The 25771-nt window shown below is 55.6% G+C and overlaps 1 protein-coding gene across 6 annotated transcripts in view; it reads left to right on the top strand.

Moving 5' to 3' along the window:
• The window catches only part of cyld3 (cylindromatosis (turban tumor syndrome) 3), a 31320-nt gene extending 5658 nt beyond the window's left edge, over positions 1 to 25662 (top strand). For 2 of the 6 annotated variants that reach the window (XM_088915964.1, XM_088915961.1), the window contains 14 exons: positions 288 to 560; positions 1014 to 1358; positions 1471 to 1576; positions 2752 to 3116; positions 7406 to 7571; positions 7758 to 7899; positions 8704 to 8826; positions 10989 to 11080; positions 13330 to 13393; positions 21108 to 21240; positions 21345 to 21453; positions 22359 to 22477; positions 22611 to 22830; positions 22957 to 25662. In XM_088915964.1, the coding sequence (XP_088772090.1) occupies positions 288 to 560; positions 1014 to 1358; positions 1471 to 1576; positions 2752 to 3116; positions 7406 to 7571; positions 7758 to 7899; positions 8704 to 8826; positions 10989 to 11080; positions 13330 to 13393; positions 21108 to 21240; positions 21345 to 21453; positions 22359 to 22477; positions 22611 to 22830; positions 22957 to 23141 (2442 nt within the window). In that variant the 3' untranslated portion in view covers positions 23142 to 25662. The remainder of the gene's footprint in view (positions 1 to 287; positions 561 to 1013; positions 1359 to 1470; positions 1577 to 2751; positions 3117 to 7405; positions 7572 to 7757; positions 7900 to 8703; positions 8827 to 10988; positions 11081 to 13329; positions 13394 to 21107; positions 21241 to 21344; positions 21454 to 22358; positions 22478 to 22610; positions 22831 to 22956) is intronic. The other 4 variants (XM_088915959.1, XM_088915958.1, XM_088915965.1 and 1 more) reach the window with 3 other exon arrangements.
• The last annotated feature ends 109 nt before the right edge of the window (positions 25663 to 25771 follow it).

Below are 25771 nucleotides of genomic sequence, written 5' to 3'. Positions count from 1 at the left end.
ATGTACTGGAGTGTCCAGTCAGTGTGTCTGTATGAACCCCTCTCTCTCAGTGCAGTGTTAATGTACTGGAGTGTCCAGTCAGTCAGTGTGTCTGTATGAACCCCTCTCTCTCAGTGCAGTGTTAATGTACTGGAGTGTCCAGTCAGTCAGTGTGTCTGTATGAACCCCTCTCTCTCAGTGCAGTGTTAATGTACTGGAGTGTCCAGTCAGTGTGTCTGTATGAACCCCTCTCTCTCAGTGCAGTGTTAATGTACTGGAGTGTCCAGTCAGTGTCTGTATTGTCCCAGATGCTGGACACTGGCTCTGTCCTGAAGATAGACAAGGAGGTCCTGAGGGAGGTCTCAGCAGAAGTGGCCCATCTCCTGCAGCCCGTCTCTGACCTGGAGTACCGCCTCTCTCTGTCCATGAAGCCCCACAAGCTTCTCCGATTGGCCGCCCTGGAGCCGGGGGCGGGGCTGCAGGTCCAGCTGGCCCAATTGGGGAGCTGGGCGGAGGGGGTGCTGCAGTACCGAGGCCCGCTGACAGGGGGCAGTGGAGTGTACTTCGGAGTGCAGCTTCAGGTTCGTCTCCGTGCTTTACAGCTGAGGCTCAAGAGTCCACAGCCCCTCTCTCTCTCATTGTTCCCTTTCTCCTCTCTGTCCTTCTCTTTGTCATTTTTCTCCGCCGTCCTTCAGATGAGACGTAAAACTGAGGTCCTGCCTCTCTGTGGTCAGTAAAGACCCCAGGGTGTCTCTCAGAAAGAGTAGGGGTGTGACCCCAGTGTCCTGGACAGACTCCCCCTGGTCTTTACCAGTCATGGCCTCCTGATAACCCCCCTCTCTGAACTGGCCTCATCACTCTGCTCTCCTCCCCACTGAGAGCTGGAGTGTGTGAGCGGACTGGAGCATCATCACACTGGGGGGGTGGAGGGGGTCCCCAGTACTGGACAGCGCTGGGAGAGGAGGGTCCAGAAAGGCGCTATATCAATCTAGGGATATTATTGTTATGCTTGTTTCTCTCTCGGTCTGTCTCAGGGCTGGGCACTGGGACTGGGCACCAGTAACGGCAGCCACAAGGGCCAGCAGTTCTTCCACTGTCCTGAGGGCTGTGCTGTCTTCGTGCCCGTCAGCCACATCACCGTGGCGACGCCCGCCGCGCCGGTGCGGAGAGACCGAGGAGGAGGCGGCGTTGCGAGGGGGATGGTCTCCCGGACCACCGATGTGTCCCCGCCCCCCGGCCGGGACCCCCCAGCCCCGCCCCCGCTGCCGGTGGTGGGACAGAGGGTCTCCTTCACCGTGGAGTCCGCCGTCCAGAGGGGGGAGGTCCGGTTCTGCGGCCCGCTGAGGGGCGAGCAGGGCGTCTTCGTGGGCATCCTGGCGGTGAGGCGGGACGGGAGCAGAGCCGCGTCCGGGGGGTCCCGCTCTTCGGCTCCGTCCGGGTCGCCGGCACGCTTTCCTCCTGGTGAGGGCGCTGTTTTCCTCTCCCCGGCAGGATCATCCCGTGGGCTCCTGGGACGGCGTTTTTAAGGGACAGCAGCTGTGTTCCTTCCCCTCCCCCAAGTATGGGCTTCTGCTGCCGCTGAGCAAGGTGCAGCCAGGTACGCCCCACCTGATCACCGGCTTCGCCAGCCATGATTATCATCAGCTGCAGTTCCCCTCTGTGCCTGTACCGACAGAGGGGGTGCTGTTTCTCCTGTCAGCACTATGACACTGAGCTGCAGTTCCCCTCTGTGCCTGTACCGACAGAGGGGGCGCTGTTTCTCCTGTCAGCACTGACACTGAGCTGCAGTTCCCCTCTGTGCCTGTACTGACAGAGGGGGCGCTGTTTCTCCTGTCAGCACTGACACTGAGCTGCAGTTCCCCGCTGTGCCTGTACCGACGGAGGGGGCGCTGTTTCTCCTGTCAGCACTATGACACTGAGCTGCAGTTCCCCTCTGTGCCTGTACAGACAGAGGGGGCGCTGTTTCTCCTGTCAGCACTATGACACTGAGCTGCAGTTCCCCTCTGTGCCTGTACCGACAGAGGGGGCGCTGTTTCTCCTGTCAGCACTATGACACTGAGCTGCAGTTCCCCGCTGTGCCTGTACAGACAGAGGGGGCGCTGTTTCTCATGTCAGCACTATGACACTGAGCTGCAGTTCCCCGCTGTGCCTGTACAGACAGAGGGGGCGCTGTTTCTCATGTCAGCACTATGACACTGAGCTGCAGTTCCCCTCTGTGCCTGTACAGACAGAGGGGGCGCTGTTTCTCCTGTCAGCACTATGACACTGAGCTGCAGTTCCCCGCTGTGCCTGTACCGACAGAGGGGGCGCTGTTTCTCATGTCAGCACTATGACACTGAGCTGCAGTTCCCCGCTGTGCCTGTACAGACAGAGGGGGCGCTGTTTCTCCTGTCAGCACTGACACTGAGCTGCAGTTCCCCGCTGTGCCTGTACCGACAGAGGGGGCGCTGTTTCTCATGTCAGCACTATGACACTGAGCTGCAGTTCCCCGCTGTGCCTGTACAGACAGAGGGGGCGCTGTTTCTCATGTCAGCACTATGACACTGAGCTGCAGTTCCCCTCTGTGCCTGTACCAACAGAGGGGGCGCTGTTTCTCCTGTCAGCACTGACACTGAGTTGCAGTTCCCCTCTGTGCCTGTACAGACAGAGGGGGCGCTGTTTCTCCTGTCAGCACTATGACACAAACACACACTATCAGTGTGTCATAGTCACATTCACAGTGTCGCAGTGCCGCGCCGCCCTGTTCCTAACTTCCTGCTCCTGTCTCTGCAGCCCAGACTGCGCCGTTTGACCACAGGAGAGCAAGGTCCCCGTCCTCTCCCTCCAGCCACTCATGCCCCCCGCCATTGGACGAGAAGGCTGTGGCCCCGCCCTCTCCCACCAAGCCCAGCCAATCACGGCGCTCGGCGTCCACAGCAGCCGCCCAGCAGCGGCAGGACCAGCCCCCTCCCGCGGGGCCCCACCCAGATCGCCCCGGCGACCAGCCGAGGGCCGCCCCGGGGGTGGCGGAGCCCGAGCCGCCACCGCCGCTGGAGCCGGGATCGATGGTGGAGGTCAACGACCCGCCCATGTACGGCGTGATCCGCTGGATCGGAGAGATCAGTGGCATCTCGGACACCGTGGCCGGGCTTGAGCTGGTGACCGCCGGGAGAGGGGGATGGGGGGGGGGGGGTGTCTGGCGCGGGTCCTGGGGGAGGGGGAGGTGCAGAGACCTCTGGTCTGTGTCCCAGCCGAGCTCTGTCTGCGTCATGCAGCTCAGTTTATTGATCGGTTGGTTGGCTGACAGCATGTCTAGCCGGGCTTGAAGGAGTTTCACAGGGAGCTGTATGTAGGAGAGGTCGCAGGCGAGAGGAGCCATTGGGCCCATCGAGAAAGAGGCCAGGGTATCGGCTTCAAGAACAAGGCTGGGCAGCTTGTTCCACGCCCCCACCATCCTCTGTGTAAAGAAGATATTCCTTTTTAATGCCCTGGAGTAATTCTACTGAACTACTCTACTTTTACTGAAGTAAATTATGTCATTAATTGACTGTAATGGAACTCAAGTAACTTCCTTTATGCGTCTAATTAGGATGACAATCAGGATAACTGTCTGATTGACTGCTCAGGTTGGACCATAAACCAGACTGCCCCAGGCCCTCCAGGACTGGAGGCTGATAAACTTCTGCCCTTTCAACTCTGAAACATTTTGACTGACTCGCTGTGCTACTACCTTATCAGTCAGTCTCTTTCTGTCTCTCTCTCTGTACCTTTCTGTCTCTCTCCTCACTGTCTCTTATTCCTGCCTCACCTCTGTCTCACGTTACTGTCTCTCCCTCTCATTCCTTCTCACCTCGCTGTCTCTCCCTCTGATTCCTGTCTCCCTCACCTCATCGTCTTCCTCTCATTCCTGTCTCTCTGTCAGTCCTTACTCTCTAAGTTTCTCTCTCATTCCCATCACTCTCTCTCACCTCGCTGTCTCTCTCTCACCTCACTGTCTCTCTGTCTCATTCCCCTCTCTCTCTCCTCACTGTCTCTCTGTCTCATTCCCCTCTTTCTCTCACCTCGCTGTCTCTCTGTCTCATTCCTGTCTCTCTCTCATTCCCCTCTCTCCTCACTGTCTCTCTGTCTCATTCCCGTCTCTCTCACCTCGCTGTCTTTCTGTCTCATTCCCCTCTCTCTGTCTCATTCTCCTCTCTCTCTCTTCACCGTCTCTCTGTCTCATTCCCGTCTCTCTCTCCTCACTGTCTCTCTGTCTCATTCCCCTCTCTCTCTCACCTCACTGTCTCTCTGTCTCATTCCCGTCTCTCTCTCTCCTCACTGTCTCTCTGTCTCATTCCCCTCTCTCTCCTCACTGTCTCTCTGTCTCATTCCCCTCTCTCTCTCTCACCTCACTGTCTCTCTGTCTCATTCCCATCTCTCTCTCTCTCACCTCGCTGTCTCTCTGTCTCATTCCCCTCTCTCTCTCCTCACTGTCTCTCTGTCTCATTCCCGTCTCTCTCCTCACTGTCTCTCTGTCTCATTCCCGTCTCTCTCACCTCGCTGTCTTTCTGTCTCATTCCCCTCTCTCTGTCTCATTCTCCTCTCTCTCTCTTCACCGTCTCTCTGTCTCATTCCCGTCTCTCTCTCCTCACTGTCTCTCTGTCTCATTCCCCTCTCTCTCTCACCTCACTGTCTCTCTGTCTCATTCCTGTCTCTCTATCTCATTCCCCTCTGTCTCTTTCTCACCTCACTCTCTATCTCATTCCCATCTCTCTCTCTCCTCACTGTCTCTCTGTCTCATTCCCCTCTCTCTCTCACCTCACTGTCTTCCTGTCTCATTCCCCTCTCTCTCTCACCTCGCTGTCTCTCTGTCTCATTCCCCTCTCTCTCTGTCTCATTCCCCTCTCTCTCTCTCCTCACTGTCTCTCTCTCTCATTCCCCTCTCTCTCTCACCTCACTGTCTCTCTGTCTCATTCCCCTCTCTCTCTCCTCACTGTCTCTCTGTCTCATTCCCCTCTCTCTCTCTCACCTCACTGTCTCTCTGTCTCATTCCCCTCTCTCTCTCTCACCTCACTGTCTCTCTGTCTCATTCCCCTCTCTCTCACCTCACTGTCTCTCTGTCTCATTCCCCTCTCTCTCTCTCCTCACTGTCTCTCTGTCTCATTCCTGTCTCTCTCTCATTCCCCTCTCTCCTCACTGTCTCTCTGTCTCATTCCCCTCTCTCTCTCAGCTCACTGTCTCTCTGTCTCATTCCCCTCTCTCTCTCACCTCACTGTCTCTCTGTCTCATTCCCGTCTCTCTCACCTCACTGTCTCTCTGTCTCATTCCCCTCTCTCTCTCACCTCACTGTCTCTCTGTCTCATTCCCCTCTCTCTCTCACCTCACTGTCTCTCTGTCTCATTCCCGTCTCTCTCACCTCACTGTCTCTCTCTCTCATTCCCCTCTCTCTCTCACCTCACTGTCTCTCTGTCTCATTCCCCTCTCTCTCCTCACTGTCTCTCTGTCTCATTCCCCTCTCTCTCTCCTCACTGTCTCTCTGTCTCATTCCCCTCTCTCTCTCTCACCTCACTGTCTCTCTGTCTCATTCCCCTCTCTCTCTCTCACCTCACTGTCTCTCTGTCTCATTCCCCTCTCTCTCACCTCACTGTCTCTCTGTCTCATTCCCCTCTCTCTCTCTCCTCACTGTCTCTCTGTCTCATTCCTGTCTCTCTCTCATTCCCCTCTCTCCTCACTGTCTCTCTGTCTCATTCCCCTCTCTCTCTCAGCTCACTGTCTCTCTGTCTCATTCCCCTCTCTCTCTCACCTCACTGTCTCTCTGTCTCATTCCCGTCTCTCTCACCTCACTGTCTCTCTGTCTCATTCCCCTCTCTCTCTCACCTCACTGTCTCTCTGTCTCATTCCCCTCTCTCTCTCACCTCACTGTCTCTCTGTCTCATTCCCGTCTCTCTCACCTCACTGTCTCTCTGTCTCATTCCCATCTCTCTCTCTCTCACCTCACTGTCTCTCTGTCTCATTCCCCTCTCTCTCTCTCACCTCACTGTCTCTCTGTCTCATTCCCCTCTCTCTCACCTCACTGTCTCTCTGTCTCATTCCCCTCTCTCTCTCTCCTCACTGTCTCTCTGTCTCATTCCCCTCTCTCTCTCTCACCTCGCTGTCTCTCTGTCTCATTCCTGTCTCTCTCTCATTCCCCTCTCTCCTCACTGTCTCTCTGTCTCATTCCCCTCTCTCTCTCACCTCACTGTCTCTCTGTCTCATTCCCCTCTCTCTCTCACCTCACTGTCTCTCTGTCTCATTCCCCTCTCTCTCTCACCTCACTGTCTCTCTGTCTCATTCCCATCTCTCTCACCTCACTGTCTCTCTGTCTCATTCCCATCTCTCTCTCTCTCACCTCACTGTCTCTCTCTCATTCCCCTCTCTCTCTCTCCTCACTCTCTCTCTCTCATTCCCCTCTCTCTCTCACCTCACTGTCTCTCTGTCTCATTCCCGTCTCTCTCACCTCACTGTCTCTCTGTCTCATTCCCCTCTCTCTCTCACCTCACTGTCTCTCTGTCTCATTCCCATCTCTCTCACCTCACTGTCTCTCTGTCTCATTCCCATCTCTCTCACCTCACTGTCTCTCTGTCTCATTCCCATCTCTCTCTCTCTCACCTCGCTGTCTCTCTCTCATTCCCCTCTCTCTCTCACCTCACTGTCTCTCTGTCTCATTCCCATCTCTCACCTCACTGTCTCTCTGTCTCATTCCCCTCTCTCTCTCACCTCACTGTCTCTCTGTCTCATTCCCATCTCTCTCTCTCACCTCACTGTCTCTCTGTCTCATTCCCCTCTCTCTCTCACCTCACTGTCTCTCTGTCTCATTCCCATCTCTCTCACCTCACTGTCTCTCTGTCTCATTCCCATCTCTCTCACCTCACTGTCTCTCTGTCTCATTCCCATCTCTCTCTCTCTCACCTCGCTGTCTCTCTCTCATTCCCCTCTCTCTCTCACCTCGCTGTCTCTCTGTCTCATTCCCCTCTCTCTCTCACCTCACTGTCTCTCTGTCTCATTCCCCTCTCTCTCTCACCTCACTGTCTCTCTGTCTCATTCCCCTCTCTCTCTCACCTCACTGTCTCTCTGTCTCATTCCCATCTCTCTCACCTCACTGTCTCTCTGTCTCATTCCCATCTCTCTCTCTCTCACCTCGCTGTCTCTCTGTCTCATTCCCCTCTCTCTCTCCTCACTGTCTCTCTGTCTCATTCCCCTCTCTCTCTCTCACCTCACTGTCTCTCTGTCTCATTCCCCTCTCTCTCTCACCTCACTGTCTCTCTGTCTCATTCCCCTCTCTCTCTCACCTCACTGTCTCTCTGTCTCATTCCCCTCTCTTTCTCCTCACTGTCTCTCTCTCTCATTCCCCTCTCTCCTCACTGTCTCTCTCTCTCATTCCCCTCTCTCTCTCTCCTCACTGTCTCTCTGTCTCATTCCTGTCTCGCAGGACGAGGAGGTGACTGCAGGCACTGACGGCAGCTATCTGGGCGAGCGGTACTTCCGCTGCGCCGCCAACAGGGGGCTCTTCGTGAAGCTGAAGAACTGTCGCCCTGACTCCCGATTCCCCGCCCACCAGGCGCAGGCCAATCCGGTCGAGCGCTGCAATTCCATAGGTGCGCCATTGGCCGCTCGGGGAGGAGGGCGGGAGCTTGGGAGGTTGGGGGGGGGGGTGCATTGTGATTGTCCGGTAACTCCTGCCACCCTGGATTCTGTCCCCTGATGCGCGTTTTTTTTGTCAAGAGATGTTTCTGTGAGTTTGACCCATCTGCGCCGTTGTGTCCCTCCCTCTCTCTGCGCAGCGTTTGCGGACTGGGCCAGCGAGAGGGTGGAGGAGAACACCCCCCCGCTCCTGGGCGCGGAGGCGAGGGAGAGGTTCAGTGGCTGGAAGAGAGGGATCCAGGGCAACTGTAACTCCTGCTACCTGGACGCCTCCCTCTTTTGGTGAGAGAACTGGCACGTCACCTGGACCTATGAACCCCTCTCTCTCAGTGCAGTGTTAATGTACTGGAGTGTCCAGTCAGTGTGTCTGTATGAACCCCTCTCTCTCAGTGCAGTGTTAATGTACTGGAGTGTCCAGTCAGTGTGTCTGTATGAACCCCTCTCTCTCAGTGCAGTGTTAATGTACTGGAGTGTCCAGTCAGTGTGTCTGTATGAACCCCTCTCTCTCAGTGCAGTGTTAATGTACTGGAGTGTCCAGTCAGTCAGTGTGTCTGTATGAACCCCTCTCTCTCAGTGCAGTGTTAATGTACTGGAGTGTCCAGTCAGTCAGTGTGTCTGTATGAACCCCTCTCTCTCAGTGCAGTGTTAATGTACTGGAGTGTCCAGTCAGTCAGTGTGTCTGTATGAACCCCTCGCTCTCAGTGCAGTGTTAATGTACTGGAGTGTCCAGTCAGTCAGTGTGTCTGTATGAACCCCTCTCTCTCAGTGCAGTGTTAATGTACTGGAGTGTCCAGTCAGTCAGTGTGTCTGTATGAACCCCTCTCTCTCAGTGCAGTGTTAATGTACTGGAGTGTCCAGTCAGTCAGTGTGTCTGTATGGACCCCTCTCTCTCAGTGCAGTGTTAATGTACTGGAGTGTCCAGTCAGTGTGTCTGTATGAACCCCTCTCTCTCAGTGCAGTGTTAATGTACTGGAGTGTCCAGTCAGTCAGTGTGTCTGTATGAACCCCTCTCTCTCAGTGCAGTGTTAATGTACTGGAGTGTCCAGTCAGTCAGTGTGTCTGTATTAACCCCTCTCTCTCTCTCAGTCTGTTCTCCTTCAGCAGTGCAGTGGACTCAGTGTTGCTTAGGCCTCCAGGCCCTCAGGATGACACCCTGTATCTTCACACACAGGATCTGTTGAGGAATGAGATCGTCAATCCACTCAGGAGGTATAAAATACTCACTGACCACTGCTGATCCACATCTGCTGCTGCACTGAGATACTGCAGTTATTACCCCTCTGATCTCCCCTGCCTGGTTACTGCACTGTTACTGCAGAGATACTGCACTGTTACTGCAGCTCTGATCTCCCCTGCCTGGTTACTGCACTGTTACTGCAGAGATACTGCACTTACTACAGCTCTGATCTCCCCTGCCTGGTTACTGCACTGCTACTGCAGAGATACTGCACTTACTACAGCTCTGATCTCTCCTGCCTGGTTACTGCACTCTTACTGCAGAGATACTGCACTTACTAGAGCTCTGATCTCTCCTGCCTGGTTACTGCACTGTCACTGCAGAGATACTGCACTTCCTACAGCTCTGATCTCCCCTGCCTGGTTACTGCACTGCTACTGCAGAGATACTGCACTTACTACAGCTCTGATCTCTCCTGCCTGGTTACTGCACTGCTACTGCAGAGATACTGCACTTCCTACTGCTCTGATCTCCCCTGCCTGGTTACTGCACTGCTACTGCAGAGATACTGCACTGTTACTGCAGCTCTGATCTCTCCTGCCTGGTTACTGCACTTTTACTGCAGAGATACTGCACTTACTAGAGCTCTCATCTCTCCTGCCTGGTTACTGCACTGTCACTGCAGAGATACTGCACTTACTACAGCTCTGATCTCCACTGCCTGGTTACTGCACTGTTACTGCAGAGATACTGCACTTACTAGAGCTCTGATCTCCCCTGCCTGGTTACTGCACTGTTACTGCAGAGATACTGCACTTCCTACAGCTCTGATCTCCCCTGCCTGGTTACTGCACTGTTACTGCAGAGATACTGCACTTCCTACAGCTCTGATCTCCCCTGCCTGGTTACTGCACTGCTACTGCAGAGATACTGCACTGTTACTGCAGCTCTGATCTCCCCTGCCTGGTTACTGCACTGCTACTGCAGAGATACTGCACTGTTACTGCAGCTCTGATCTCTCCTGCCTGGTTACTGCACTTTTACTGCAGAGATACTGCACTTACTAGAGCTCTGATCTCCCCTGCCTGGTTACTGCACTGTTACTGCAGAGATACTGGACTGTTACTGCAGCTCTGATCTCTCCTGCCTGGTTACTGCACTTTTACTGCAGAGATACTGCACTTACTAGAGCTCTCATCTCTCCTGCCTGGTTACTGCACTGCTACTGCAGAGATACTGCACTGTTACTACAGCTCTGATCTCCCCTGCCTGGTTACTGCACTTTTACTGCAGAGATACTGCACTTACTAGAGCTCTCATCTCTCCTGCCTGGTTACTGCACTGTTACTGCAGAGATACTGCACTTACTACAGCTCTGATCTCCCCTGCCTGGTTACTGCACTGCTACTGCAGAGATACTGCACTGTTACTGCAGCTCTGATCTCTCCTGCCTGGTTACTGCACTGTTACTGCAGAGATACTGCACTGTTACTGCAGCTCTGATCTCTCCTGCCTGGTTACTGCACTGTTACTGCAGAGATACTGCACTGTTACTGCAGATCTGATCTCTCCTGCCTGGTTACTGCACTGTCACTGCAGAGATACTGCACTTCCTACAGCTCTGATCTCCCCTGCCTGGTTACTGCACTGCTACTGCAGAGATACTGCACTGTTACTGCAGCTCTGATCTCTCCTGCCTGGTTACTCCACTGCTACTGCAGAGATACTGCACTTCCTACAGCTCTGATCTCCCCTGCCTGGTTACTGCACTGTTACTGCAGAGATACTGCACTTACTACAGCTCTGATCTCTCCTGCCTGGTTACTGCACTGCTACTGCAGAGATACTGCACTGTTACTGCAGCTCTGATCTCTCCTGCCTGGTTACTGCACTGCTACTGCAGAGATACTGCACTTACTACAGCTCTGATCTCTCCTGCCTGGTTACTGCACTGCTACTGCAGAGATACTGCACTTACTGCAGCTCTGATCTCACCGGCTGTGGTCGTGTGGCTCTTGACTCCTGCAGCAGTGGAAGTGTGGGACGGATCTGTGTGCCTGTCTGTGGTCAGTGGCCTGGGTGTCACGAGTGATGCTGTATCCCTGCGCCGTCTCTCTCTCTTCCTCCTTCTCCCCCTGTCTGTCTCTGTCTCCATCTCTCTCCCTCTCTCTCACTACCCCCCACTCTCTCTCAGGTACGGGTATGTCTGTGCCACCAAGGTGATGGCCCTGAGGAAGGTCCTGGAGACTCCTGGCGGTTCCTCCGGCTTCATCTGCGAGGAGAAAGGTACCCCGTCTTCACCCTCCTCTCCCTCGGCCTTCCTCACCTTCTCTGTCCCTTCCCTTTCTGACCTTCACGCTCTACCAGGTCACTGCCTGATCTCACTCTCTCCCAGGTCACTGCCTGATCTCACTCTCTCCCAGGTCACTGCCTGATCTCACTCTCTCCCTGATCACTGCCTGATCTCACTCTCTACCAGGTCACTGCCTGATCTCACTCTCTCCCAGGTCACTGCCTGATCTCACGCTCTCCCAGGTCACTGCCTGATCTCACTCTCTCCCTGATCACTGCCTGATCTCACTCTCTACCAGGTCACTGCCTGATCTCACTCTCTCCCTGATCACTGCCTGATCTCACGCTCTCCCAGGTCACTGCCTGATCTCACGCTCTCCCAGGTCACTGCCTGATCTCACTCTCTCCCAGGTCACTGCCTGATCTCACTCTCTCCCAGGTCACTGCCTGATCTCACTCTCTCCCTGATCACTGCCTGATCTCACTCTCTACCAGGTCACTGCCTGATCTCACTCTCTCCCAGGTCACTGCCTGATCTCACGCTCTCCCAGGTCACTGCCTGATCTCACTCTCTCCCTGATCACTGCCTGATCTCACTCTCTACCAGGTCACTGCCTGATCTCACTCTCTCCCTGATCACTGCCTGATCTCACGCTCTCCCAGGTCACTGCCTGATCTCACGCTCTCCCAGGTCACTGCCTGATCTCACTCTCTCCCAGGTCACTGCCTGATCTCACGCTCTCCCAGGTCACTGCCTGATCTCACTCTCTCCCTGATCACTGCCTGATCTCACGCTCTCCCAGGTCACTGCCTGATCTCACGCTCTCCCAGGTCACCGCCTGATCTCACTCTCTCCCAGGTCACCGCCTGATCTCACTCTCTCCCAGGTCACTGCCTGATCTCACTTTCTCCCTGATCACTGCCTGATCTCACTCTCTCCCAGGTCACTGCCTGATCTCACGCTCTCCCAGGTCACTGCCTGATCTCACTCTCTCCCAGGTCACTGCCTGATCTCACGCTCTCCCAGGTCACTGCCTGATCTCACGCTCTCCCAGGTCACCGCCTGATCTCACTCTCTCCCAGGTCACTGCCTGATCTCACTCTCTCCCAGGTCACTGCCTGATCTCACCCTCTCCCTGATCACTGCCTTATCTCACCCTCTCCCTGATCACTGCCTTATCTCACTCTCTCCCTGACCTCTCCCTGATCACTGCCTGATCTCACTCTCTCCCTGATCTCTCCCTGATCTCACTCTCTCCCTGATCACTGCCTGATCTCACTCTCTCCCTGACCTCTCCCAGGTCACTGCCTGATCTCACTCTCTCCCTGATCACTGCCTGATCTCACTCTCTCCCTGACCTCTCCCTGATCACTGCCTGATCTCACTCTCTCCCTGACCTCTCCCTGATCACTGCCTGATCTCACTCTCTCCCTGACCTCTCCCTGATCTCACTCTCTCCCTGATCACTGCCTGATCTCACTCTCTCCCTGACCTCTCCCAGGTCACTGCCTGATCTCATTCTCTCCCTGATCACTGCCTGATCTCACTCTCTCCCTGACCTCTCCCTGATCACTGCCTGATCTCACTCTCTCCCTGACCTCTCCCTGATCACTGCCTGATCTCACTCTCTCCCTGATCACTGCCTGATCTCACTCTCTCCCTGACCTCTCCCTGATCACTGCCTGATCTCACTCTCTCCCTGACCTCTCCCTGATCACTGCCTGATCTCACTCTCTCCCTGGTCACTGCCTGATCTCACTCACTCCTTGATCACTCTCCCTGTGATGACTCTCTTTCTCTCTGCAGATCTCTCCCTGATTACACTGTGATCACACTCTCTCCCTGACCTCTCCCAGGTCACTGCCTGATCTCACTCTCTCCCTGATCACTGCCTGATCTCACTCTCTCCCTGACCTCTCCCTGATCACTGCCTGATCTCACTATCTCCCTGACCTCTCCCTGATCACTGCCTGATCTCACTCTCTCCCTGATCACTGCCTGATCTCACTCTCTCCCTGACCTCTCCCTGATCACTGCCTGATCTCACTATCTCCCTGACCTCTCCCTGATCACTGCCTGATCTCACTCTCTCCCTGATCACTGCCTGATCTCACTCACTCCTTGATCACTCTCCCTGTGATGACTCTCTTTCTCTCTGCAGATCTCTCCCTGATTACACTGTGATCACACTCTCTCCCTGATCACTCCCTCTGTCTTCCCTGAGCTCTCCCTTTCTCCACAGATCCGGAGGAATTCCTGAACAAACTCTTCCAGCTCCTGAGAGTGGAGCCGCTCCTGAAGATCAGGTAAACAAGAGGGTTTCTTGTCCGGGTGTCCGCGGGTCAGGGGGAACAGAGGGTCAGCGGGTCAGGAGGTCAGTGGAACACTGACTCTTTGTGCCGTATGGGTCAGCGATCACTATGTGAAGGGCTCAGCAGGTCGATAGGTCAGCAGGTAGGTGTCTCAGCAGGGTCAGTGTGTCACTGTCTCTGTGGGTCAGTTCCACTGTGTCTCTATCTCGGCAGGTCGATGTGTTAGCTGGTCGGTCCAGCTGTGTCTCTGTCTCAGCGGTTCAGTGTCTCAGCCGGTCAGTTCAGCTGTGTCAATGTCTCAGTAGGTTGGTTCAGTGTCTCAGTGGGTCGGTTCAGCTGTGTCACTGTCTCAGTGTTTCAGTGTCTCAGTGGGTTGGTTCAGCTGTGTCGCTGTCTCAGCAGTTCAGTGTCTCAGTGGGTCGGTTCAGCTGTGTCTCTGTCTCAGTGGTTCAGTGTCTCAGCCGGTCAGTTCAGCTGTGTCGTTGTCTCAGCGGTTCAGTGACTCAACAGGCTGGTTCAGTTGTGTTGCTGTTCAGCAGTGTTGCTGTCTCAGCCGGTCAGTTCAGCTGTGTCTCTGTCTCAGCGGTTCAGTGTCTCAGCCGGTCAGTTCAGCTGTGTCAATGTCTCAGTAGGTTGGTTCAGTGTCTCAGTGGGTCGGTTCAGCTGTGTCACTGTCTCAGTGTTTCAGTGTCTCAGTGGGTTGGTTCAGCTGTGTCGCTGTCTCAGCAGTTCAGTGTCTCAGTGGGTCGGTTCAGCTGTGTCTCTGTCTCAGTGGTTCAGTGTCTCAGCCGGTCAGTTCAGCTGTGTCGTTGTCTCAGCGGTTCAGTGACTCAACAGGCTGGTTCAGTTGTGTTGCTGTTCAGCTGTGTCACTGTCTCAGTAGGTTAGTTCAGTGTCTCAGCAGGTTGGTTCAGCCGTGTCGCTGTCTCAGTGGTTCAGTGACTCAACAGGCTGGTTCAGTTGTGTTGCTGTCTCAGCGGTTCAGTGTCTCAGCGGGTCGGTTCAGCTGTGTCACTGTCTCAGTAGGTTGGTTCAGTGTCTCAGCAGGTTGGTTCAGCTGTGTCACTTGACTCAGTGGTTCAGTGTCATAGCAGGTTGGTTCAGCCGTGTCACTGTCTCAGTGGTTCAGTGTCTCAGCGGGTCGGTTCAGCTGTGTCGCTTTCTCAGTGGTTCAGTGTCTCAGCGGGTCGGTTCAGCTGTGTCACTGTCTCAGTGGTTCAGTGTCATAGCAGGTTGGTTCAGCTGTGTCGCTGTCTCAGCGGTTCAGTGTCTCAGCGGGTCGGTTCAGCTGTGTCACTGTCTCAGTAGGTTGGTTCAGTGTCTCAGCAGGTTGGTTCAGCTGTGTCGCTGTCTCAGTGGTTCAGTGTCTCAGCGGGTTGGTTCAGCTGTGTCGCTGTCTCAGCGGTTCAGTGTCTCAGCGGGTCGGTTCAGCTGTGTCACTGTCTCAGTAGGTTGGTTCAGTGTCTCAGCAGGTTGGTTCAGCTGTGTCGCTGTCTCAGTGGTTCAGTGTCATAGCAGGTTGGTTCAGCCGTGTCACTGTCTCAGTGGTTCAGTGTCTCAGCAGGTTGGTTCAGCCGTGTCGCTTTCTCAGTGGTTCAGTGTCTCAGCCAGTTGGTTCAGCTGTGTCGCTGTCTTAGCGGTTCAGTGTCTCAGCAGGCTGGTTCAATTGTGTTGCTGTTCAGCAGTGTCACTGTCTCAGCAGGTCGGTTCAGCCGTGTCGCTGTCTCAGTGGTTCAGTGTCTCAGCAGGTTGGTTCAGCTGTGTCGTTGTCTCAGTGGTTCAGTATCTCAGCCGGTTGGTTCAATTGTGTTGCTGTTCATCAGTGTCACTGTCTCAGTGGGTCGGTTCAGCCATGTCGCTGTCTCAGTGGTTCAGTGTCTCAGTGGGTCGGTTCAGCCGTGTCGCTGTCTCAGTGGTTCAGTGTCTCAGCAGGTTGGTTCAGCCGTGTCGCTGTCTCAGCGGTTCAGTGTCTCAGTGGGTCGGTTCAGGTGTGTCGCTGTCTCAGTGGTTCAGTGTCTCAGCAGGTCGGTTCAGCCGTGTCGCTGTCTCAGTGGTTCAGTGTCTCAGCCGGTTGGTTCAGTTGTGTTGCTGTCTCAGTGGTTCAGTGTCTCAGTGGGTCGGTTCAGCTGTGTCGCTTTCTCAGTGGTTCAGTGTCTCAGCAGGTTGGTTCAGGTGTGTCGCTGTCTCAGCGGTTCAGTGTCTCAGTGGGTCGGTTCAGCCGTGTCGCTGTCTCAGTGGTTCAGTGTCTCAGCAGGTTGGTTCAGCCGTGTCGCTGTCTCAGCGGTTCAGTGTCTCAGTGGGTCGGTTCAGGTGTGTCGCTGTCTCAGTGGTTCAGTGTCTCAGCAGGTCGGTTCAGCCGTGTCGCTGTCTCAGCGGTTCAGTGTCTCAGTGGGTCGGTTCAGGTGTGTCGCTGTCTCAGTGGTTCAGTGTCTCAGCAGGTCGGTTCAGCCGTGTCGCTGTCTCAGTGGTTCAGTGTCTCAGCAGGTCGGTTCAGCCGTGTCGCTGTCTCAGTGGTTCAGTGTCTCAGCCGGTTGGTTCAGCTGTGTCGCTGTCTCAGCGGTTCAGTGTCTCAGCAGGCTGGTTCAATTGTGTTGCTGTTCAGCAGTGTCACTGTCTCAGTGGGTCGGTTCAGCCGTGTCGCTGTCTCAGTGGTTCAGTGTCTCAGCAGGTTGGTTCAGCTGTGTCGTTGTCTCAGCGGTTCAGTGTCTCAGCAGGTTGGTTCAGGTGTGTCGCTGTCTCAGCGGTTCAGTGTCTCAGTGGGTCGGTTCAGCCGTGTCGCTGTCTCAGTGGTTCAGTGTCTCAGCAGGTTGGTTCAGCCCTGTCGCTGTCTCAGCGGTTCAGTGTCTCAGTGGGTCGGTTCAGCCGTGTCGCTGTCTCAGTGGTTCAGTGTCTCAGCAGGTTGGTTCAGCCGTGTCGCTGTCTCAGCGGTTCAGTGTCTCAGTGGGTCGGTTCAGGTGTGTCGCTGTCTCAGTGGTTCAGTGTCTCAGCAGGTCGGTTCAGCCGTGTCGCTGTCTCAGTGGTTCAGTGTCTCAGCCGGTTGGTTCAGTTGTGTTGCCGTCTCAGTGGTTCAGTGTCTCAGTGGGTCGGTTCAGCTGTGTCGCTTTCTCAGTGGTTCAGTGTCTCAGCAGGTTGGTTCAGGTGTGTCGCTGTCTCAGCGGTTCAGTGTCTCAGTGGGTCGGTTCAGCCGTGTCGCTGTCTCAGTGGTTCAGTGTCTCAGCAGGTTGGTTCAGCCGTGTCGCTGTCTCAGCGGTTCAGTGTCTCAGTGGGTCGGTTCAGGTGTGTCGCTGTCTCAGTGGTTCAGTGTCTCAGCAGGTTGGTTCAGCTGTGTCGTTGTCTCAGTGGTTCAGTGTCTCAGCCGGTTGGTTCAGTTGTGTTGCCGTCTCAGTGGTTCAGTGTCTCAGTGGGTCGGTTCAGCTGTGTTGCCGTCTCAGTGGTTCAGTGTCTCAGTGGGTCGGTTCAGCTGTGTCGCTTTCTCAGTGGTTCAGTGTCTCAGCAGGTTGGTTCAGGTGTGTCGCTGTCTCAGCGGTTCAGTGTCTCAGCAGGTTGGTTCAGCCGTGTCGCTGTCTCAGCGGTTCAGTGTCTCAGTGGGTCGGTTCAGGTGTGTCGCTGTCTCAGTGGTTCAGTGTCTCAGCAGGTCGGTTCAGCCGTGTCGCTGTCTCAGTGGTTCAGTGTCTCAGCCGGTTGGTTCAGTTGTGTTGCCGTCTCAGTGGTTCAGTGTCTCAGCAGGTTGGTTCAGCTGTGTCGCTTTCTCAGTGTTTCAGTGTCTCAGCAGGTTGGTTCAGGTGTGTCGCTGTCTCAGCGGTTCAGTGTCTCAGTGGGTCGGTTCAGCCGTGTCGCTGTCTCAGTGGTTCAGTGTCTCAGCAGGTTGGTTCAGCCGTGTCGCTGTCTCAGCGGTTCAGTGTCTCAGTGGGTCGGTTCAGGTGTGTCGCTGTCTCAGTGGTTCAGTGTCTCAGCGGGTCGGTTCAGCTGTGTCACTGTCTCAGTAGGTTGGTTCAGTGTCTCAGCAGGTTGGTTCAGCTGTGTCGCTGTCTCAGTGGTTCAGTGTCATAGCAGGTTGGTTCAGCCGTGTCACTGTCTCAGTGGTTCAGTGTCTCAGCAGGTTGGTTCAGCCGTGTCGCTTTCTCAGTGGTTCAGTGTCTCAGCCAGTTGGTTCAGCTGTGTCGCTGTCTTAGCGGTTCAGTGTCTCAGCAGGCTGGTTCAATTGTGTTGCTGTTCAGCAGTGTCACTGTCTCAGCAGGTCGGTTCAGCCGTGTCGCTGTCTCAGTGGTTCAGTGTCTCAGCAGGTTGGTTCAGCTGTGTCGTTGTCTCAGTGGTTCAGTATCTCAGCCGGTTGGTTCAATTGTGTTGCTGTTCATCAGTGTCACTGTCTCAGTGGGTCGGTTCAGCCATGTCGCTGTCTCAGTGGTTCAGTGTCTCAGTGGGTCGGTTCAGCCGTGTCGCTGTCTCAGTGGTTCAGTGTCTCAGCAGGTTGGTTCAGCCGTGTCGCTGTCTCAGCGGTTCAGTGTCTCAGTGGGTCGGTTCAGGTGTGTCGCTGTCTCAGTGGTTCAGTGTCTCAGCAGGTCGGTTCAGCCGTGTCGCTGTCTCAGTGGTTCAGTGTCTCAGCCGGTTGGTTCAGTTGTGTTGCTGTCTCAGTGGTTCAGTGTCTCAGTGGGTCGGTTCAGCTGTGTCGCTTTCTCAGTGGTTCAGTGTCTCAGCAGGTTGGTTCAGGTGTGTCGCTGTCTCAGCGGTTCAGTGTCTCAGTGGGTCGGTTCAGCCGTGTCGCTGTCTCAGTGGTTCAGTGTCTCAGCAGGTTGGTTCAGCCGTGTCGCTGTCTCAGCGGTTCAGTGTCTCAGTGGGTCGGTTCAGGTGTGTCGCTGTCTCAGTGGTTCAGTGTCTCAGCGGGTCGGTTCAGCCGTGTCGCTGTCTCAGCGGTTCAGTGTCTCAGTGGGTCGGTTCAGGTGTGTCGCTGTCTCAGTGGTTCAGTGTCTCAGCAGGTCGGTTCAGCCGTGTCGCTGTCTCAGTGGTTCAGTGTCTCAGCAGGTCGGTTCAGCCGTGTCGCTGTCTCAGTGGTTCAGTGTCTCAGCAGGTCGGTTCAGCCGTGTCGCTGTCTCAGTGGTTCAGTGTCTCAGCCGGTTGGTTCAGCTGTGTCGCTGTCTCAGCGGTTCAGTGTCTCAGCAGGCTGGTTCAATTGTGTTGCTGTTCAGCAGTGTCACTGTCTCAGTGGGTCGGTTCAGCCGTGTCGCTGTCTCAGTGGTTCAGTGTCTCAGCAGGTTGGTTCAGCTGTGTCGTTGTCTCAGCGGTTCAGTGTCTCAGCAGGTTGGTTCAGGTGTGTCGCTGTCTCAGCGGTTCAGTGTCTCAGTGGGTCGGTTCAGCCGTGTCGCTGTCTCAGTGGTTCAGTGTCTCAGCAGGTTGGTTCAGCCCTGTCGCTGTCTCAGCGGTTCAGTGTCTCAGTGGGTCGGTTCAGCCGTGTCGCTGTCTCAGTGGTTCAGTGTCTCAGCAGGTTGGTTCAGCCGTGTCGCTGTCTCAGCGGTTCAGTGTCTCAGTGGGTCGGTTCAGGTGTGTCGCTGTCTCAGTGGTTCAGTGTCTCAGCAGGTCGGTTCAGCCGTGTCGCTGTCTCAGTGGTTCAGTGTCTCAGCCGGTTGGTTCAGTTGTGTTGCCGTCTCAGTGGTTCAGTGTCTCAGTGGGTCGGTTCAGCTGTGTCGCTTTCTCAGTGGTTCAGTGTCTCAGCAGGTTGGTTCAGGTGTGTCGCTGTCTCAGCGGTTCAGTGTCTCAGTGGGTCGGTTCAGCCGTGTCGCTGTCTCAGTGGTTCAGTGTCTCAGCAGGTTGGTTCAGCCGTGTCGCTGTCTCAGCGGTTCAGTGTCTCAGTGGGTCGGTTCAGGTGTGTCGCTGTCTCAGTGGTTCAGTGTCTCAGCAGGTTGGTTCAGCTGTGTCGTTGTCTCAGTGGTTCAGTGTCTCAGCCGGTTGGTTCAGTTGTGTTGCCGTCTCAGTGGTTCAGTGTCTCAGTGGGTCGGTTCAGCTGTGTCGCTTTCTCAGTGGTTCAGTGTCTCAGCAGGTTGGTTCAGGTGTGTCGCTGTCTCAGCGGTTCAGTGTCTCAGTGGGTCGGTTCAGCCGTGTCGCTGTCTCAGTGGTTCAGTGTCTCAGCAGGTTGGTTCAGCCGTGTCGCTGTCTCAGCGGTTCAGTGTCTCAGTGGGTCGGTTCAGGTGTGTCGCTGTCTCAGTGGTTCAGTGTCTCAGCAGGTCGGTTCAGCCGTGTCGCTGTCTCAGTGGTTCAGTGTCTCAGCCGGTTGGTTCAGTTGTGTTGCCGTCTCAGTGGTTCAGTGTCTCAGCAGGTTGGTTCAGCTGTGTCGCTTTCTCAGTGGTTCAGTGTCTCAGCAGGTTGGTTCAGGTGTGTCGCTGTCTCAGCGGTTCAGTGTCTCAGTGGGTCGGTTCAGCCGTGTCGCTGTCTCAGTGGTTCAGTGTCTCAGCAGGTTGGTTCAGCCGTGTCGCTGTCTCAGCGGTTCAGTGTCTCAGTGGGTCGGTTCAGGTGTGTCGCTGTCTCAGTGGTTCAGTGTCTCAGCAGGTCGGTTCAGCCGTGTCGCTGTCTCAGTGGTTCAGTGTCTCAGCAGGTTGGTTCAGCCGTGTTGCTGTCTCAGTGGTTCAGTGTCTCAGCAGGTTGGTTCAGCTGTGTCGTTGTCTCAGTGGTTCAGTGTCTCAGCCGGTTGGTTCAGTTGTGTTGCCGTCTCAGTGGTTCAGTGTCTCAAGCGGGTCGGTTCAGCTGCTGTCTCAGTGGTTTAGTGTTTCAGTGGGTTGGTTCAGCTGTGTCGCTGTCTCAGTGGTTCAGTGTCTCAGTAGGTCGGTTCAGCTGTGTCTGTCTCAGTGGGTTGGTTCAGCTGTGTCACTGTCTCAGCAGTTCAGTGTCTCAGCGGGTCGGTTCAGCTGTGTCGCTGTCTCAGTGGGTTGGTTCAGCTGTGTCACTGTCTCAGTGGTTCAGTGTCTCAGTGGGTCGGTTCAGTTGTGTTGCTGTTCAGCAGTGTCACTGTCTCAGTAGGTTGGTTCAGTGTCTCAGCAGGTTGGTTCAGCCGTGTTGCTGTCTCAGCGGTTCAGTGTCTCAGCAGGTTGGTTCAGCTGTGTCGCTGTCTCAGTGGTTCAGTGTCTCCGCAGGCTGGTTCATTTGCGTTGCTGTTAAGCAGTGTCGCTGTCTCAGTGGGTCGGTTCAGCTGTGTCGCTGTCTCAGCGGTTCAGTGTCTCAGCAGGCTGGTTCAGCTGTGTTGCTGTCTCAGCGGTTTAGTGTCTCAGCAGGTCGGTTCAGCTGTGTCGCTGTCTCAGCGGTTCAGTGTCTCAGTGGGTCGGTTCAGCTGTGTCGCTGTCTCAGCGGTTCAGTGTCTCAGCAGGTCGGTTCAGCTGTGTCGCTGTCTCAGCGGTTCAGTGTCTCAGCGGGTCGGTTCAGCTGTGTCGCTGTCTCAGCGGTTCAGTGTCTCAGCAGGTCAGTTCAGCTGTGTCGCTGTCTCAGCGGTTCAGTGTCTCAGCAGGCTGGTTCACCTGTGTTGCTGTCTCAGCGGTTCAGTGTCTCAGCGGGTCGGTTCAGCTGTGTCGCTGTCTCAGCGGTTCAGTGTCTCAGCAGGTCGGTTCAGCTGTGTCGCTGTCTTAGCGGTTCAGTGTCTCAGCAGGTTGGTTCACCTGTGTTGCTGTCTCAGCGGTTCAGTGTCTCAGCAGCTCAGTTCAGCTGTGTCTCTGTCTGGCCTCTCTCTCAGGTCATCCACTCAGAAGCCGCAGGACTGTTTCCTGTACCAGCTCTTCCCCCAGCAGAGGGCCAGTGTCCGCGTGCCCACTGTCCAGCGGCTGCTGGAGTGGTCCTTCGTCCAGGCCGACCTCAAATTCAATGAGGTCAGCGACCGTTCATTAAGTGTTTTAAGGGTAAAGCTTCTGTTACTGGTGACCAGATGTGTTGAACAGCAGAGATCAGCTGTCTGCTTCTGTGTGCGTGACAGGCTCCTTCCTGCCTCATGGTCCTGATGCCGCGGTTTGGGAAGGACTATAAGATGTTTGATGCCATCATGCCCTCTCTGAGCCTGGACATCACTGACCTGCTGGACGACAGTAAGACACTTTTACACTGTCTCTCTCTCTCAGTGCAGTGTTAATGTACTGGAGTGTCCAGTCAGTGTGTCTGTATGAACCCCTCTCTCTCAGTGCAGTGTTAATGTACTGGAGTGTCCAGTCAGTCAGTGTGTCTGTATGAACCCCTCTCTCTCAGTGCAGTGTTAATGTACTGGAGTGTCCAGTCAGTCAGTGTGTCTGTATGAACCCCTCTCTCTCAGTGCAGTGTTAATGTACTGGAGTGTCCAGTCAGTGTGTCTGTATGAACCCCTCTCTCTCAGTGCAGTGTTAATGTACTGGAGTGTCCAGTCAGTCAGTGTGTCTGTATGAACCCCTCTCTCTCAGTGCAGTGTTAATGTACTGGAGTGTCCAGTCAGTGTGTCTGTATGAACCCCTCTCTCTCAGTGCAGTGTTAATGTACTGGAGTGTCCAGTCAGTGTGTCTGTATGAACCCCTCTCTCTCAGTGCAGTGTTAATGTACTGGAGTGTCCAGTCAGTGTGTCTGTATGAACCCCTCTCTCAGTGCAGTGTTAATGTACTGGAGTGTCCAGTCAGTCAGTGTGTGTATTAACCCCTCTCTCTCTCAGTGCAGTGTTAATGTACTGGAGTGTCCAGTCAGTCAGTGTGTCTGTATGAACCCCTCTCTCTCAGTGCAGTGTTAATGTACTGGAGTGTCCAGTCAGTCAGTGTGTCTGTATGAACCCCTCTCTCTCAGTGCAGTGTTAATGTACTGGAGTGTCCAGTCAGTCAGTGTGTCTGTATGAACCCCTCTCTCTCAGTGCAGTGTTAATGTACTGGAGTGTCCAGTCAGTCAGTGTGTCTGTATGAACCCCTCTCTCTCAGTGCAGTGTTAATGTACTGGAGTGTCCAGTCAGTGTGTCTGTATTAACCCCTCTCTCTCTCAGCCCTTCGACAGTGCAGTGTCTGTCAGGCAGTAGCAGTTCTGGAGTGTGTCCAGTGCTATGAGGATCCTGATATCACTCCTGGCTGCATCAAACAGTTCTGCGCCACCTGCTGCCAACAGGTAGCTCTCTCCCTGAGTGCACAGCACGCACACACGCACACAGGCACGCACACAAGCACGCACACACTCATGCACGCATGCACGCATGCACGCACACACCCCCAGTAACCGTGCCTCGCGGTTTGACTGGCAGGTCCACAGCCACCGGAGGCGCCTGTCCCACAGTCCCAGGCGGGTGGGCGTGCCCGAGGGCTGGTGGGCGGGGCCGGGGGCGGGGTCAGGCCCCCGGGCCCGAGAGCGGCTGGAGCTCTTCGCCGTGCTGTGCATCGAGACCAGCCACTACGTGAGCTTCGTCCGGCATGGCCCCGGGGACGAGGACTGGCTCTTCTTCGACAGCATGGCGGACAGAGAGGGTGAGCGCCCCCGCCCGCCTGGTCGCTGCGCCCCCCGTTCCCCCCCCCCCCCCGCCGCCGCCGCCGCCGCCGCCGCCGCCGCCACCCCTTTCTAACGCTCTCTCTCTGCTGTCACCCCCCTCGCAGGCGGGCAGAATGGCTTCAACATCCCGCAGGTCAGCCCCTGCCCCGAGGTCGCCCCCTACCTGCGGCTGCCGGAGGCACAGCTGCGTGAGCTGGACCCCGCGTCGCTGCAGGGGCGCCCCCGGAGGCTGCTGTGCGACGCCTACATGTGCCTGTACCACAGCCCCGAGCTCAGCCTCTACAAGTAGGACACCTGCCCGTACCACAGTGCCGAGCTCATCCTCTACAAGTAGGACAACTGCCCGTACCACAGCCCCGAGCTCAGCCTCTACAAGTAGGACACCTGCCCGTACCACAGCCCCGAGCTCAGCCACTACAAGTAAGACACCTGCCCGTACCGGGGCCCCGAGCTCAGCCTCTACAAGTAGGACACCTGCCCGTACCACAGCCCCGAGCTCAGCCACTACAAGTAGGACACCTGCCCGTACCGCGGCCCCGAGCTCGGCCTCTACAAGTAGGACACCTGCCCGTACCACAGCCCCGAGCTCGGCCTCTACAAGTAGGACACCTGCCCGTACCGCGGCCCCGAGCTCAGCCTCTACAAGTAGGACACCTTCCCGTACCACGGCCCCGAGCTCAGCCACTACAAGTAGGACACCTGCCCGTACCGCGGCCCCGAGCTCAGCCTCTACAAGTAGGACACCTTCCCGTACCACAGCCCCGAGCTCAGCCACTACAAGTAGGACACCTGCCCGTACCGCGGCCCCGAGCTCGGTCTCTACAAGTAGGACACCTGCCCGTACTGCGGCCCCGAGCTCGGTCTCTACAAGTAGGACACCTGCCCGTACCGCGGCCCCGAGCTCATCCTCTACAAGTAGGACACCTGCCCGTACCACAGCCCCGAGCTCAGCCACTACAAGTAGGACACCTTCCCGTACCACAGCCCCGAGCTCAGCCACTACAAGTAAGACACCTGCCCGTACCGCGGCCCCGAGTTCGGCCTCTACAAGTAGGACACCTGCCCGTACCGGGGCCCCGAGCTCAGCCTCTACAAGTAGGACACCTGCCCGTACCGCGGCCCCGAGCTCAGCCTCTACAAGTAGGACACCTGCCCGTACCACAGCCCCGAGCTCAGCCACTACAAGTAGGACACCTGCCCGTACCGCGGCCCCGAGCTCGGTCTCTACAAGTAGGACACCTGCCCGTACCGCGGCCCCGAGCTCAGCCTCTACAAGTAGGACACCTGCCCGTACCGGGGCCCCGAGTTCGGCCTCTACAAGTAGGACACCTGCCCGTACCGGGGCCCCGAGCTCAGCCTCTACAAGTAGGACACCTGCCCGTACCGCGGCCCCGAGCTCGGCCACTACAAGTAGGACACCTGCCCGTACCGCGGCCCCGAGCTCGGTCTCTACAAGTAGGACACCTGCCCGTACCGCGGCCCCGAGCTCGGTCTCTACATGTAGGACACCCGCCCGTACCGCGGCCCCGAGCTCGGTCTCTACATGTAGGACACGGGCCGGACACATGGGCCCGATGCTGGACACTTGCTGGACGTGCTGGACACGGGCCTGATGCATGTTGGACACAGGGGCCGGACTTGGACTGGACGCGGGCCTGATGCACGTTGGACACAGGGCCCGGACACATGCTGGACACGGGGGCCAGACTGGTCCCTCCGCTCAGGGGTAGGGGGTGGGGCTGGGGGCACAGTTCTCACGAGAGGGGCTCCCTCCGGGCGGGGAAAAGGAAGTTGTTCTGAATTCAGTGTATCATCGTTAGTTTCGGGCAGGACGCAGGAAACAGGTGCAGAAACGCAGCCCTATGGTTCACGTAACAGCGCTCTTGCATTGGCAGTTAAACTCCAGTAAACAAAAGCCAAGTCCCTGCCACTCCACCTGCGCTTGTGGCAACATCACTGTCTGTAAACAGTCTGGCAGCCAAGCCGCTCACCGGCACCAAAAACCACTGGTGGTCCTTTCAGAAACTTGGCCTCTGCAAACCTCCACCTGCTCGTCCAGTAGCCTCTTCCTCGATCTCTTCCCTCTCTGGCACCGAGCGTAGCGTGAGGCTCTGCTTTCTTCCTGGACAGCAGAGGTTGACAGCCCAGCAAAGCCCTCCTCTTCCTGCTTTTAGCTGCCTGCCCGACCAATTGTCTTCCCCCGGTTGGTCAGGTGAGTGAGGAGGGCGGGTCCTTCCCTGCCCCGTTGCGTTCTGGGGGATGTAGTCTCCGATGGGGATCTCCATCTTGTCCCCCTCTTCCCTTTTGCACAGTATATAATACAGTATCTAACACTGTACCGGGAACATTTGGCTCCTTAAGGTTTCTGAGGCAGAGAAGACTAAAGGATGGGTTGGGTGTCACTCATTCAGCTTGGCATACTCTCTCAGTGCACTTGGGTATTGGGCTTACTGCAGTCAGCCATTCACCCTGGGGCTGCTGGGAGGGTGCTGTGCAGTACCGTAGTAGTTCTGATTGATCGATCGATTGGTCCTTGACCTGGTTCTGTGTGAACATGAACTACATATATTGCCACCACTTTGTACAGGGTGGGAGTGTGAGTTTATTTTTTTCATTCACATACAAGGAGAAGCCAAGGAGAAATTATACTTTTGTATAATTCTTTTTAATTTTTTAGCAGGTGTATTTTTCGTTTTGTACCCTCCTGTTCGAGATCTGTCTCTTCTCAAGTGTTTAATATGAAATACCAGAGGTTTATATGGAATTGTATTTTATTAACAGAAAGAAGTAAACTTCTATTTTTTGTGCGCTCTGTGTGTGTGTGTGTGTGCTGTATGATCGTCCAAAAAGGTGGACATTGGGCTCAAAACAAAAAGCCTCAACTCAACATGAAATAAATACAAAATATAAACAAACGAT

This window comes from Atractosteus spatula, chromosome 5 (genome assembly GCF_055471065.1).
Source record: "Atractosteus spatula isolate fAtrSpa1 chromosome 5, fAtrSpa1.hap1, whole genome shotgun sequence".
Classification (NCBI taxonomy): domain Eukaryota; kingdom Metazoa; phylum Chordata; class Actinopteri; order Semionotiformes; family Lepisosteidae; genus Atractosteus; species Atractosteus spatula.
The sequence above is the reverse complement of the archived record's forward strand: the minus strand, read 5'-3'. Positions and strand labels throughout refer to the sequence as shown.